The 14,152-nt window shown below is 52.8% G+C and overlaps 2 protein-coding genes across 2 annotated transcripts in view; both read left to right on the forward strand.

Annotated features, from left to right (window-relative positions):
* The window catches only part of jakmip1 (janus kinase and microtubule interacting protein 1), a 30,611-nt gene extending 29,874 nt beyond the window's left edge, over positions 1-737 (forward strand). Inside the window, exons 22-23 of the mRNA XM_060062504.1 lie at positions 315-390; positions 600-737. Of these exons, the coding sequence (XP_059918487.1) occupies positions 315-365 (51 nt within the window). The 3' untranslated portion in view covers positions 366-390; positions 600-737. The remainder of the gene's footprint in view (positions 1-314; positions 391-599) is intronic.
* Positions 738-1,073: 336 nt separating this feature from the next.
* On the forward strand, positions 1,074-13,854 carry LOC132466519 (uncharacterized). The gene is made up of 17 exons (XM_060063771.1): positions 1,074-1,217; positions 1,604-1,825; positions 2,441-2,597; positions 3,391-4,353; positions 5,380-5,838; positions 5,871-7,421; positions 7,525-7,632; positions 7,783-7,929; positions 8,242-8,358; positions 8,746-8,862; positions 9,008-9,064; positions 9,392-10,018; positions 10,319-10,570; positions 10,784-11,711; positions 11,919-12,049; positions 12,260-12,313; positions 12,415-13,854. The coding sequence occupies exons 2-17, from the start codon at positions 1,656-1,658 to the stop codon at positions 12,610-12,612; spliced, it is 6,036 nt and encodes a 2,011-aa protein (XP_059919754.1). The 5' UTR covers positions 1,074-1,217; positions 1,604-1,655; the 3' UTR covers positions 12,613-13,854.
* The last annotated feature ends 298 nt before the right edge of the window (positions 13,855-14,152 follow it).

Below are 14,152 nucleotides of genomic sequence, written 5' to 3' on the forward strand. Positions count from 1 at the left end.
CATACGGGAGAGTGAGCGATCACAGTTTACTTTGAACGATACTTATCTTAAAACTTTGTTGAAATGTTGAGAAATAAATACTTTTGAACATACAACTCAATTTCTGTCACTTAGTTCCGACTCACTAAGCTATATTTGTTATTTTTAATAACTTGTTACAAACCAATGTATCAACATTGATTGTATTATTTCTCATGTTGTTGTCATTGTATATTAGCTGTTTATTTTTGTCAATGTGGGACCTAGATTATAAACTATCTTCCTTCTTCTTCTTCTCCCCCTCCCTGTCGACCAATCCCCTTGTCTTCCTTTAGTTTCTGTTCCTCTTTCTGTTTTTCTCTTTAGCCTTTATTCTCTGGCCTTAGAGGCCGAAATACAGACCGGCATCAGGTAAGGGCAACCTCTCTCACACTCACACTCCCTCACACCAGCAGCATCACATTCAGATCCTCACATCCACCTTCTCATGCGCCGGTTTTCCCGCCTTTTTGTGAAGTTGCAGGGATGATGATGATGACAATGATGACAATGATGATGAGAACTATCATGAAGATTATCATGATCTCAATGCTAATTTAACATTTTACTTTCTTCCTCAGGTGCCAAGACGCAAGCGAGGACAAAACGCAACAAATGTCTTTTATTTTTTTCTGAAGCATTTCGAAGACGGTGCAAGAAACACCAATGGCCTTTTTTTAACAGACGTGCACTTTGTTTGCAGAACATTTCGAAAGATGTTTGGAAAACATACGACCCCAAGAGACACTCGAGAGATTAAGATTTTTTATACACAAATATTTATAGAGATTTAAAAATGGTTCGAAGAACTGAAATATATTTGAGGCGAGTATACAATTAAGAGTAGCACTCTTGAACTGTGAATGGGAGGAGGCAAAGGGAGAAAGGCCGCCGCCTCATCTGAAGGAATTCTGAAGCCAGGTTACCAAGCAGTGCTATCAAGGAGGTAGGGAAGGAGAGGTGAGAGAGGAGAGAGGAGGAGGGGGGGGGACCAGGGAGCGAGGAGACAAAGGGCTGAACCGACGGGGGGCTATGGCTGCTGGCAGACTATGTTCCGGCAAAGTCCAACCTTGTCCCGCTGCGTTTCCAAGGAAACCAGAGTATTATGGGGTGAACCGCATGGAACACTAGCACACTCAAACTGGCCCGCTGCAGCGAGGAGAGCATCGACGTGTGTGTGAAGAAGAAGAGTGTCCAAGGTAAGCTGTGTTCGTGAAATATACACAATGTTTAACTTTTATCTGCATGTCAAGTGCTGGATATACTGTGTGAATCATATATGATGATTCAGCGACCCACCGATGTTAATCAGTGATCCATTAGCTGTTATGCAGTGGGGCTGGCCATTTGGTTTGAAGGAAGTTAAGGGGAGGGGGAAGAGGAGGAAGAGGAGGAGGAAGGGTAACCCGAGAGACACTATTTGGAGGGATACCCTGTGGTCAGACCCATGCCATCCAGCTGTCCCCAGTGTGAATAATACATGAGTCTAGATGAGGGCTCGTCCGTTTCTGTTGAAGGAGAATAGATACGCCTCGGATAGGGAATGTCCTCTCGTATTAATCCAGACCGAACCCTTCCTGCACAGGGGACGGGGAGCCAGTACCTCATAGGCCCATGTGACCAGGGCTCTCGGACCAATGGAGAGCCACAACACCGGCGGAGAGGCCCGGAGCTCCGCCCCCGCCCCGGGGGCTGGTTCAGAGGCGGCCAGACGGGACTCGGACCTGCGGGTTGTGAGAGACCGAGTGAAACTTCTGGAACAGAACACCAGCTCAGTTGACCAGTCAGACGGCTACCTGAGAGACAGGTGAGAGAGGACACACACATGGAGGAAAGCACACACGCACACACACACAAACACATGCAGCTGAGCACAGACACACACACGCACAGACACAAACACACATCCACACACATAGACACAGCTGCACAAGCACACAACACAGCACACACACAAACACGCAGACACACACACACACACACACACATACAGCACACACAAACACACACACATTCAGACAAAAACAAACACATACACACGGGCAAACAAGCACGCAAACACAAACACACCGACGCACACCACTTCACGTGCACACACACACACACGCACACACTACTTACTCACTTGTGGCCCCAGTGATATCATGTGTCACACGTACCTCACTGCCCCGCACGCTCACACAAAGGCAGACATTTGCTGGCGTCCTCATACTACAAGGGGGATTATTGATCCAACATCTCACGACAGGGGAAGGTCACACCAAGGCTTGTTGATCCCTGCCAAGGTAACCCATGTGCAATGCTAATGCGCTGGGAGTTTTATTTATTTTATTGCTCGAGTTGGTGCTACATTAGCGCTAACTTAGCCTGGCGTAATTCTAGCTCTTTCTGTGTATGTGTGTGTGTGTGTGTGTGTGTTTAGTGGCAGGATCACAGAGCTAGAGAGGTCAGAGACGGCTCTGCTGCAGCAGCTCAGCCAGCTAGCCACTGGCGCCACGCCGCACCGCCGTCCCAGCATGCATCACACCCAGCGGCTGGACCAGAGGCTCCACAGCCTCAGGGATGAGGTCCGCATCGTGGTGAGTGGGCTTCTAGAAACATCCTCCGGGAGGTTGGACTCACCGGCATGGCTCCCGATGCGTGAATATGAATGAACCCCCCGGACTGTGTCGAGGTGTTTGGTGTATGCGTGGGTTTCATGTAACTCCCTACGGGATGTTGTAGCATCAGGTGATGCAACACGCTTGTCAGTCAAAGTTGTTTCCTACATTTACCTGCATTTTCTGTATAATGTACAGAATTCATTCATCATTCTAGTACCATCATTTGTAGATCCTTTGATAATGTTTACTAGTATTTATATTAAAAACGAGAAAGTGAAGATTCTGTGTTATCTCTATGTTATGCATAGGTTCAGAGCACATTGTTATTTGGAGCTGCAGTGTGGACATTACAAGAAAAACAAATAGCGTTAAAGTTGGCTAACTCTACTACGGTGTCTGTACAATGTCATCCCCTCCACTCCCCCTCCTCTCCTCCCCCTCCTCCCCCCCTCTCCTCCCGCTGCCCCCCCCCCCCTCCTCCTCCTCCTCCTCCTCCAACCACCACACCTCTCCTCCTTCTCCTCCTCCCCTCCCCTCTCCTCCCTCTCCTCCTCCCCTCTCCTCCCTCTCCTCCTCCCCTCTCCTCCCCCTCCTCCCTCTCCTCCTTCTCCTCCCCCTCCCTTCCCCCCCCTCCTCCCCTCCCCTCTCCTCCCTCTCCTCCTTCTCCTCCCCCTCCCCTCCCCCCCCTCCTCCCCTCCCCCCCCTCCTCCCCTCCCCTCTCCTCCCTCTCCTCCTTCTCCTCCCCCTCCCCTCCCCCCCTCCTCCCCAGTCCCATGAGAAGGAGCGAGGGGAGCGCGTGTGGCGGGAGCGTCTGCTGCGCTGCCAGAACCAGCTGAAGGCCAAGGAGGAGGAGATGGGCCGCCAGTCCCAGTACTTCCACCACTTCAAGACCCAGCTGCAGCACAAGCTGGGCCTGGCCCGGGACCGCGAGCAGGGCCTGCAGAACCGCCTCCACGCCCTGGAGAAGCAGCTGCTGGACGTCACCGTGTCGGCCGCCACCACCATGACCGCCGTCATGACGACCAAGATGGCCGTGCCCTGCGTCGCCGTGGCGACCGGGCCGGGGGAGGACAGGGTGCCCTGCCTGCGGGAGGAGGGGGAAGGGGAGGAGGGAGGCGAGAGGAAGAAGAAGGAGGAGGAGGAGGAGGAGGAGGAGAAAGGGAGGACAAGATGGCCGACGAGGCCTGGACGCCGGCTGGTGGCCGGCGATAGCGGGAGCGCGGAAGATGCGGATCTGGAGAAAGGGGGAGGAGTCGAGGAGGAGGAGGAGAGGGGCATGGGCGTGGCCAAGCTGCGGAGCTTCATCCTGGGCCTGCAGGAGGACCTGCGGGCCCTGCTGGAGCGGGAGGAGCAGGGCCAGGCCGAGAGGAGGGGGCTGTCGGAGCAGCTGCAGGAGGCGCAGGAGGGCGGGCACCTCCTGGGCTGCCGGCTGGAGGAGAAGGGGGCGGAGGTGCGGCGGCTGCAGCAGTCGGAGAGCGTCCTGCTGGAGGAGGTGGAGGAGCTGAGGGAGGATAACGGCCGCCTCAGGCAGGAGCTCAGGGGGGCCCTCGGCAGCCAGACCCCCGCTCCGCCGGCCCCCGGGGCTGGGTGTGCGTGCTGGGCCGCGGGGGTTCCCCCTGGCTCCCCGGGACCCGGCTACGGCCCCAACCCTGTCGGGGTGTCCCCCCCGGGCCTCCCCCACAGCCCTGGAGCAGACGAGAGAGCCATGTGCCCCCCGGGAGACTCTGCAGTGGTGAGTCTCTCTTCTATCTTCAGATTCTTCGTACAGGGTTCGGATACATCTTGGGAATTAGCGATTCAGAGACCACTTTTTCACAGTTGCCACCAGTTTTGAGATTTGACTTAAAATTTTGGTGGATCTTACGCACCGGTGTCAGTCCAATACTTTTACAGATGACATTTTGCTGATCTGCTTGTCCTCAAGCAATCTGTGTTTTCTTTGATTTCGTCTGATTCAATCCCTGCACGGCCAACATCCTGGAGGATGGTGCTAAATACACGTTCTTTTAACAGCTCAGGCTAAACTTTCGGCTGTATTTTAAAGGAAATGATTGGCTCTTTGTTAAGAAAGAAAATTTAGTTATACAAGTAGTTTGAAAGGTGTCTAGCTAAGTTGAAATTCAGTTCAGGGAGATTTATACAAAATTCTCGAAATAGGTTTCCTTCCGTAATAATGGGTTTTGTGTTGATCACGTTGGAACGACACAGAGAATCAAGCCTCCCGTGGGGAAGAACACGGCTACAGAATAAAAGGATTAGAGGTGTTACATAACCTCCCCTTTTCGTTGACAACGCGTATAAAAGGCTGAGCCACAAATTTGGATTACAAGCAAATCTTGGGGAATTATTTTAGAAATGGGATTATATTTTTGGGTATCTGTGGTCCCAGAGAGAGGCTGCCAAGACGCACGGCAATCTAACTTGTATAAATAGAGTCGGCACAAATAGACCTAATTAGTGCCGTTAATTAGAAACTATATATATGGAGATGGAGCCAGAGAACGATAGACACAGTGTGTCTTACTGTGCACGTAGTTACTGTTTCTAGAATGGGAAAAGCCAGTTCATCATTCTCCTCCTGGTTATTTTGTCCTTTTAGTACAACCGAGAGTTCATTCGAAAATGCACTCCAACTGATGATGTTATATGTGTGTGTGCGTGTGGGTGCGTGCATGTGTGTTTTTGTGTGTGTGTGTTCGCACGTGTGTTTGTGTGTGTGTTTGTCCACACGCGTTTGTGTGTGTTTATGTGAGTCCAGCTCCGATCCGATAAGCTACTCGCCCCACCAAAAGCCACCACCACTCCTCACCTCCCCCAGGGGGCAGCAGAGAGCACCCTGAACCCCAGCGACCACTGCCCTGCCTCCGCTGATCCAGACACCGCACCGTTACCCCAGCCTGACCTCCTGAACCTCTCAGCCAGGCTCCAGCCCCGCGCCCATCCCGGCCTCGGGGGGCACGGCCTGGCTGAGGACCCCGCGGAGCTGGGCCAGTTAGACCTGGAGGAGTGGGGCTCCAGTGGAGCCCTGCACCTGGAGCTCAGCCCCAGCCAGGAGGCCGACGCCCTGATGGAGGCCTACCGGAGCCTTTGCCCCGGAGCTGATCAGAACCACCACCAGGAGCAGCAGAACGTCCAGGGACCCAAGCCCCAGCTGAGGTCCCCGGCCGACCTTCCAGGTGGAGCGCCAGTAGGGTGGAGGTCTTCACCAGGAAAGGTATGTGAGATGTGAGAGGCGGCGCTGTGTTTAACATCATGATGTTTTCTGGTTTCCATGGTCACATGCGTCCCATTCTCATTGAAGCTTCACACGTTTCTCCTCAGAAGGAGAGGGACCCGTCTTCTGACCACGCCCGCGTCGACCATGCCCCGCCCCCACCCGGTCAGGACCACGCCCCTCCCGCCCCGCCGGCGGACCACCTCGTCCGCGCCCTGAACCAGGAGAACCGGGCTCTGGCCGAGCGCATCCAGGAGCTGCTGGCCCGCGTGGAGCTCCGGGAGGAGGAGCACGCCAAGGAGGCGGGCCTCCTGGCGGAGGGGGCGGCGGCGGCGCTGGCGGCGGAGGTGGGCCGGCGGGAGCGGGAGCAGCAGGAGCAGGGCGGTCTGATCGCCGAGCTCACCAGGAAGACGGAGGACGACCTCAACGGCATCATGGACCTGCGGCAGAGGCTGGCCGTCGCCAAGGAGGAGAGCGCTCGCCGCCGGGCCGCCGAGAGCGAGGCGCCCGGAGGTCGCCGTGACGACGGGAGCGCCCGTGGCGTCGCGGCGGGGTTCGCCCGCAGGTTGGGCGAACGTCTGTCGCAGGTCGATGAACAGACGCAGACTTGTCTAGAGCAGGACCTACCCACGACGGACTCTTCCAGAGATCCATTCCCTGGAGATCACTGCGTGGATCAGGGCGTGGCCACTCGCCTCCAGGTGGATGCTCTGGGCGTGGCCGCTCGCCTCCGGGTGGATGCTCTGGGCGTGGCCGCTCGCCTCCGGGTGGATGCTCTGGCCGAGGCGGTGCGGGCGCTCAACGAGGAGAAGGAGGAGCTGTCTCGCTGCGTGGGCCCTCTGAGGGAGGAGCAGAGGGAGGTGGCCCTGACGCTGCAGACCCGGACGGAGGAGAAGCAGAGGCTGACGCGGACGCTGTGGGGGATGAAGGAGGAGCGCGACGGCGTGGCCGCCGCTCTGAGCGCGCTGAGGCAGGAGCGGGAGCAGCTGAGCAGGAGCGTGTGCGGGCTGAGGGAGGAGAGGGAGCAGCTGGGGAGGTCCCTGGAGGAGCTGAGGGAGGAGAGGGGACGGCTGGGCGAGGAGTTATCGGAGCAGAGGAACCAGACGGAAACTTCAACGTCAGAGCGAACCTCGGGGGGAGGAGGGGAGGGAGTTCAGGGAGACCAGGAGGACAGGGTGGAGTTAACCACCCAGTCGGAACACAGCTTGAATGTGGACGACGGTGGACTCACAGGTTCCTCTGGGGGCTTGATAGAGCAGCGAGAGACAGAAAGGGCATATGATGTCTCAAAGGAAGAAAGAGATGAGTTGTTGCAGTCGGTTTGCAGCTTGACGGACGAGAGACGCAGAGTTGAACAGTCGATAGCTGATTTGAAGACAGAAGAGGAGCGGCTGAGGCTTTCAGTCTGGAGTATTATAGAGGAACGAGATGTCCTACAGGCTGAAGGTGCTGCTCTCCAGGACCAATCACAGCCTGATGGGAGGGGTCAGGATCAACATCCAGCCAATCAAATCCAAGGAGGAGTGGCAAAGAAGACAGAGAAAGAAAACTTGAAATTTGTTGATAATCAAGAGAAGTTTTCCCAGGTATGCAGAGTTATTGGGGAATACAACCGTAAACATATATGACGCATGTGATTTGTCGTTGTGAGTGATCGATTGATTTAGCTAAATTTTGCTCTTACCTTAGGGGGGTTTGGACACAAATTCTCATCAAAATGATCTAATGAGACAGACTGAAGCATTGGCCGCTGCCCTAAAAACAACAAAAGAGGAGCTGATCAAGGCCCAATCAGAGGTGAGCTTACTTTATGTCATCTCCCATTTAATCATCTCCACACAGTAAATTATGGCAATGCCAATAGCTCTTACGTTAGCTGTACTGTAAAACATTTTAATTCGGTTTGTCTGTTTGTGTCTGTGTGTGTGTTTTAATACGTGTGTGTAGACCCAGAGGTTGGGCAGAGAGCAGTCTGGATCAGAGGCCAGGCTGGGGGAGTTGGAGAAGGCCTCAGCTCAAGCTGACAGGGAGAAGAAAAGACTGACCGATTCACTGGAAGAAACCAGGCAGGAAACTGAGCTGCTCACAACACGGGTAGGCATGGCAACCAACACGGCATACAATAATTTTCATCATCAGTTAATGATTAAATATTTTTTTCTTTATTATTCAACCTTTATTTAACCATGTAGTATCTAGAGACTATATAGATTAGATTTATATATTCAAATAAAGAATACTGTTCTAGCCTTGAGCCATGAGACAACATCGTAAAATAAAATAAGCTAATAGTTGAAAATCATGCAAGCGGATGTGTGTTGCTCACGGTTTGCGAAGGCTTATGTGTTTAGTGTTCATCAGATTCACTCCTAACTGATTATTGTTGTAATAATGTCCGTTCTGCAGGTGAAAGATCTGCAGAGCAGGCTAGCAGGCCTGGCCAGAGAGAAGGACGAAGCCCTGACCCAGAAGACTCACACAGAGGAACAGTTCAGCATCCTCCAGGCCCAGCTCCGAGCCAAGGTGAGCCGAGGGTTGAGCGGTTCATTTAGAAATCAACATCTTGGCAGTGGTGAGATTGTTCTTTGAATCAGTCAGTCGAATCAAGACGATGATTATGATTACGTTTACATTGGTTGTTGTGGTTTTTCACTGTTGTTGGAGTTTGAATTTGCTTGTATCAATCTCATAGGTAATCTATAAAGCAGAACAAAAGCATGCCTTCTCACTTAATAATAATAATTGATCCATTTTTTATAGCGCTTTTCTAAATACTCAAAGACGCTGTACAAAAAAAAAAGGAATGCATACAAACAGTACAGACACTCAAACTTCAACTCAATGGGAATGTACAACACTATCATAGTATGATATTTATATATATATAAAGATCTGTGTCTGGGCCCGTAGACGCTGGCTCTGGACGGGCTGAACTCTGAGTACACCGCCCTGAGGAGAGAGCAGCAGGGGGACCCCAGCCCAGCCTCGGGGTCCCTGCGGTCCCGCTACAACGACATCCGAGCCAAGGTAAGGAACCAGCAGGCTGCCGCTTCCCAAGTCACTGGGGACATACGAGAACCAACAGTCAAACCCAGCCGGATGCAGTGTGTACAGCTTTCCCATTGGGATTTCATTGGCCTTTAAATTCGGTTGTGTTTGTTTTGTCTGATAGTACGATGTACTCCTGAGGAAGAAAAGCCTCCACGATATGGATCTAGCTCCTCTAAAGGTGGGTTCAACTATGTTGGTTTCATACTCATTCTTTGTTTGCTGTTTATGCTTGCTGCTATTTTCTGTTTCTCTTTATAATAGTTATAGTTATTTTTTCTTATTTCGAAGGTATGTAAGTTGTCCATCTGATTGCCTCTGCTCAACCTTGCACACAGACAGCTTAAAGTCCAAGGCCGTTTCTTGATGTAGACATTCCTACTGATGAAAGATATTATTGTTATTGTAGCTGTTGTTTCATTGAGTTTCCATTGAGCAAATTGTTGGGCTATGTTGTCCTTAAAGTGGATCGTGTTAGAATGACAGCCTTTCCCTTCTACGACGACAGGCCAAGCTGTCGTGTCTGGTGCTGAAGTGTCAGGAGAGGAACAGCCTATTGGTCCACATGATGAGAGCCATGCGGAGGCAGGGCTTCGTGGACCCCGCCCTCACCCAGCAGGCCGATGACCTGCTCAGCGACCCCGCCCTCCAGGACTACACCGCCGCGTTCCCCCCCGCAGCCCCGTACCCGGACCTCGGCCACCACCACCACCACCACCTCCAACCCCACCAGCACACCCCCAGGGCCACCAGCGGGTTCGCCCCGCGGCTCCGGGACTACGGCACTGGCTCCTCCCCTGCGCCCCCCTCCCCTGATCCGGCCTTCTCCTCCTCCACATCTCCCACTGAGCTCCAACCTCCAGGGAACCAAAGCACATCCCCCGTCCTGTCGGGACCGGTTCTGATGCACAACGACCGCGGCACCGATGCTGGAGGCCGCCGGGGAACCCCGGCAGAACCCGCCCGTGACGTTCAGAGCGCTGCAGGTTCGGCGCCGACCAGGAACGCAAAGTCCCCGGGGCCATGTTGTGCCGTGCGCGAGCACACGCAAGCCAGGCCTCCAGCATCCCCTGGAGCCCAGAGCCATGAGGGGGAGGGCCCACGCTGTTCACCTGCGGCAAGCAGCAAACCTCAGGTAAAGACCAATGGATTACATGCAAACACAACGATTATATGTAGATACAACATTTATATGCATATATGACATGATATACACAAACACAAATTTCATGCTTTTTATGTATTAATTTGCACTATGTTACTTTTTCTACGGCAGATACTTTACTCTATTTCATATAAATGTCTGAAACCAAGAATTTCAAGACCTGTGGCTCCAGCTGCAGCCACTAGAGGCTGCTGGTGTGAATGCGTACATAGTGCAGGTTTAAAGTGGGGGTTTCAAAGCATTGACGTCCTGACACTTTCTTCTCAATAGTCTCCTGCCGTTCCCTGTGGCACGAGCCAAGCAGACGCCTCCCTAGACCGACCAGGATCGAACCACGAAGAGGAGATCCCGGGGGGAAAGCCTGCTTCAGGTCCGGCTCGTGTCCCCAGGGCAACACGCTCGCGGTGGGCTCCACCCCCCTCAGAGAGACGGAGTGGTGGCGTGAACCGGCGGCTGAGCAGTCCTGAGAAAATCCTCAACCTGCAGCTGGAGCTGCAGCAAACCCTGTCCGGCATTTATAAGGTTCGGCTAAACCATCTGCATCACCATACCGGTGCCTTTCCAATGACGGCAAAGTGTTTTAATTCATGGTGTGGTACGAATCAGACTAAAACGTCAGATTTCTGTTGTCCACATTGAGTAGATCGCATCGCTATGTACCTGAACATCAAGAGGGAGCTCTCTGTCCAGATAGTGCACTCCTCTTGTACTAATAAAGTTTTCATTCATTCAAAGGCTCCGGCGGACCACGGAGGGTGGGCGGCGAGAGGGCGTCGCCCGCAGCCCAGGAGGAGCGCCTCCACCACCGCTACGCCCGAGCACCACCCGGCCTCCCTCCCCAGGACCCACAGCATGGCCCTCCACACCCAGCTTCCTCCTCCTCCTCCTCCTCCTCCTCCTCCTCTCCTGAACGTCAGCCCCGCCCCCGTCCAAACTAAACCGCTTCCCATGGCGACAGCCGCCGCGTCTGCAGTAGCCCACCTGTCAAACACACTCTCTGCTGCCGTGTTCTCCAGGTCGGCTAACATGGCAACCGCTTTCGCTCCCAGTCCTTCCAACATGGCGCCCGCTTTCCCTCGCAGTCCTTCCAACATGGCATTTGGTACCACAACGGCAGGTCGTTCCGGTTCTTTCCCTCTGTCCTCAACGGACGATAAACCCAACCTAAGAAGCAGTGTACAAAACACACCAGAATCGCCAAGAGGGCCAAAACACGCAACCATCCCTGCATCGGCCAACGCCACAAGCTCCGCCCCCAGCCCCGCCCCTACCTGTCGGACCGACCCGCCCAATAAAAACCTCCGTAAGACCGCCACTGTCGGCGCCTCGGCTCCGGCCTCCAGCGTCCAGCCTTTCACCGGCAACGCTCCGAGCGCCACCGATTCGGACGGCAACAACAACAACAACAACACTGCCCCCAGCGTGCCTCGGACCGGGACGCAGCCTCCCGCCACCCCCTCCGCCAGCGGTGCTTCAGACGGTGCCGGAGACGACCGCCGTGCCTCCACCACCATCTTCTCCACCACCACCACCACCACCACCTCCACCACCAGGGTCCGGGCCGATTTGGCCTGCAGCTCTCCCCCAGGGAGGTCCCAGCCCCGGCCATTGGTCGGGCTGCCTGCTTCCACGCTGACCGGGAAACTCGGAAGACCGAGGCCAGGTAGCGGAAAAATGCTTATGCGGAGTCAGTCTAGTGCCTCACATATATAGCCTTTGTAATTAACAATGATAAACGGTTAGATGTGTCAATGTGTTCAGGGAAATCGACTGTGGATGTTCTTCTTCGGTGGTGTTATGTAGTTTATGAACGGCCATTCAAGCCTGAGGTCCAGGTTCTTATTGAAGGACCGGTTCTGTCTGCCCACAGAAGCCCCGGGAGAGGTGGGCACCGTGGAGGTCATCCGGACGGTGGGCGGGAGCAGCCTCCTGATTGGTTGGGAGAGGCCGCCACTCGACGAGCTGGGCTGCAGCAACGGCACCTTTGTCTACGGCTACAGGGTAAAGACGCACGCACGCACACACACACACACACACACACACACACACACACACACACACACACACACACACACACACACACACACACACACACACAACACACACACCTGCTGATTTGGCTGAAACTAATGGAATGTGAATTGGGTTCCAGAGGACATTCATGTGTTGATGTCCAAATATAAAATGTGTCATAACGTGTTCTGGTTCTAGGTGTACGTCGATGGAGAGTTCCACAAGTCCGTCATGAGCTCAGCGTGCACCAAGGTATGTGCGCCCTCTCCCACGTCTGCTTCCACAAGACACACGTGGTTGGTAACGCTCCCTCGTACCGACGCCACCTGACCTCTGGGTTCCTTCCCCTCCAGGTCATCCTGGAGAACGTGGACCTGAGTCTCCCGGTCCACATCGGGGTCCAGACCCTGGGCTCCAACGGGCTGAGCTCGGGCAGGGTGACCACCGTGTTCCGGACGTCCCTCAGCCCGGGCCCCGGCTCCCCCGGGGCAGCGGGCCCCGGTCTCCCCACCGCTGAGGCGTTAGAGTTGAGGGAAACCGTGGGGCTTTGAGTCCGACGTTGGGGCGTCCGTGAGGGCGGTTCCCGGGGTGCTGAGAGTGTGTCTGTGTGTTCGAGGTCAACGACAGGGGAGGGCTGGCACCTACCGTCTGTTTGGAAGAACTCCCAGGACCCCCTTTCCCTTCCCGTACGGACCTGCTCTCCTGATTGGATGGGAGTACATTGGGGCTGCCAATGACGCTGATTACCGGGTGGTGATTGGACAGACGAGCTGCTTATCAAACTGGACAAATCAATCAACTCAAGGCCGGGACTTGTTTCCAAGCCAATCTCTGGTTGCACCAGTAGAAGCTTTCTGCGTCAAAAAACTTTGGAGATAAAAGTCAAACATTTTTCACTGTGCTTTTGCAAATTTCTACACTGTGTAAAAAAAGAAAAGGATTAATAATTCCAAATCATATTTTACATTCCTTTATCAGACCTCCAACAGTTGCCTCTGTGTCCAAAACAAAAGAATGTTTCTAAGGGAAATGTTTTCATGGCAGCAAGCCATTGGTGGTGTTCTTGCGTTCAAGCCTCATTGTCCACGGCGGACATCTTTACTTGGTGTTCAGACACCAGGGCCAAATATGACAACTGAAGAGTCAGTCCAAAGACTTTTGGTATGTTTTCCCACTTGGTTGTACGGTAAAGCTTTGTTTCTAATTGTTTTTAAATTTGCACACAAAATATATTGATGTCCAAGGTAACTAATGAAAGAAGAGGAGATTCACACTGATATTTTTATTGGTAGGAAATGTTATTTAAAAATGTAACATGCCAACGGTGTCCAGAAAACCATGAAGGATCTGTGTCTTTCTAAAATGTTTTTGTATTTTTCCGTCACACTGGCCTAGCTAATGAATTCGGACAGTTTGGTAAAAGGATCCACGCTCTACTCATGGGTTGTCAAGTGGTTTTATCAGAGAGAGAGAGAGAGAGAGCTTTATTGAAGATGTGTGTGTGTTCTCTCTCTATTAATTTATTATCTGAAGGTCAGTACAAGTGAACCCCACATGCACATCTAAGAAAACAACTTCTACCTTTGCCGCATGATGACTAAATGGATTGAGTTAGTTAACTCTGAGAAAAGGAAACTGGGTCTTTAATCTGATGAAACCATGTTCACAACTCTACGTTCTCCTAGAAGGAATGTGTTTCAGCAAAGGTATTTTTCTATCTGTGAATGAAAGGAACTTGTTCTCACTCCATTGTGGCTTCTTTGAACTCTACAGAGAATAAATGTTTATATTCAGTGGCTGTGCTTCATTTTGCTCAAGTTCATGTCAATAATTGCAGAATTTATATTTATAAACAGATTTTTGCTAAATAATAGGCTAACTCAAACCACCTTTACGCTAAGATCAGATCCCCCCCAAAAAAATCCCAAAAATAATCAAGTTAATATTTATTTTCGTTTGCGTCTACATTTACATTCATCACCCGCTAGGTGGCAGTAAACTCAGATGTTTGGTTGAGATGAATGAGGATCGGAACGGAGTGAATAATTTAATCTCACAGATGTCTGTAGGGAAAGAAGGCGCTGACTAGCA

Source organism: Gadus macrocephalus, chromosome 10 (assembly GCF_031168955.1).
Source record: "Gadus macrocephalus chromosome 10, ASM3116895v1".
Taxonomy (NCBI): Eukaryota; Metazoa; Chordata; class Actinopteri; order Gadiformes; family Gadidae; genus Gadus; species Gadus macrocephalus.

What these genes read in the sequence shown, in the direction of transcription:
- LOC132466519 (XM_060063771.1), top strand. Translation starts at nt 1,656, where the DNA reads ATGGAGAGCCACAACACCGGCGGAGAGGCCCGGAGCTCCGCCCCCGCC. An exon ending in CCCTGTCCGGCATTTATAAG is followed by an intron (nt 10,571 to 10,783) that starts GTTCGGCTAAAC and finishes ATTCATTCAAAG; the next exon opens with GCTCCGGCGGACCACGGAGG. An exon ending in TGAGCTCAGCGTGCACCAAG is followed by an intron (nt 12,314 to 12,414) that starts GTATGTGCGCCC and finishes CTTCCCCTCCAG; the next exon opens with GTCATCCTGGAGAACGTGGA.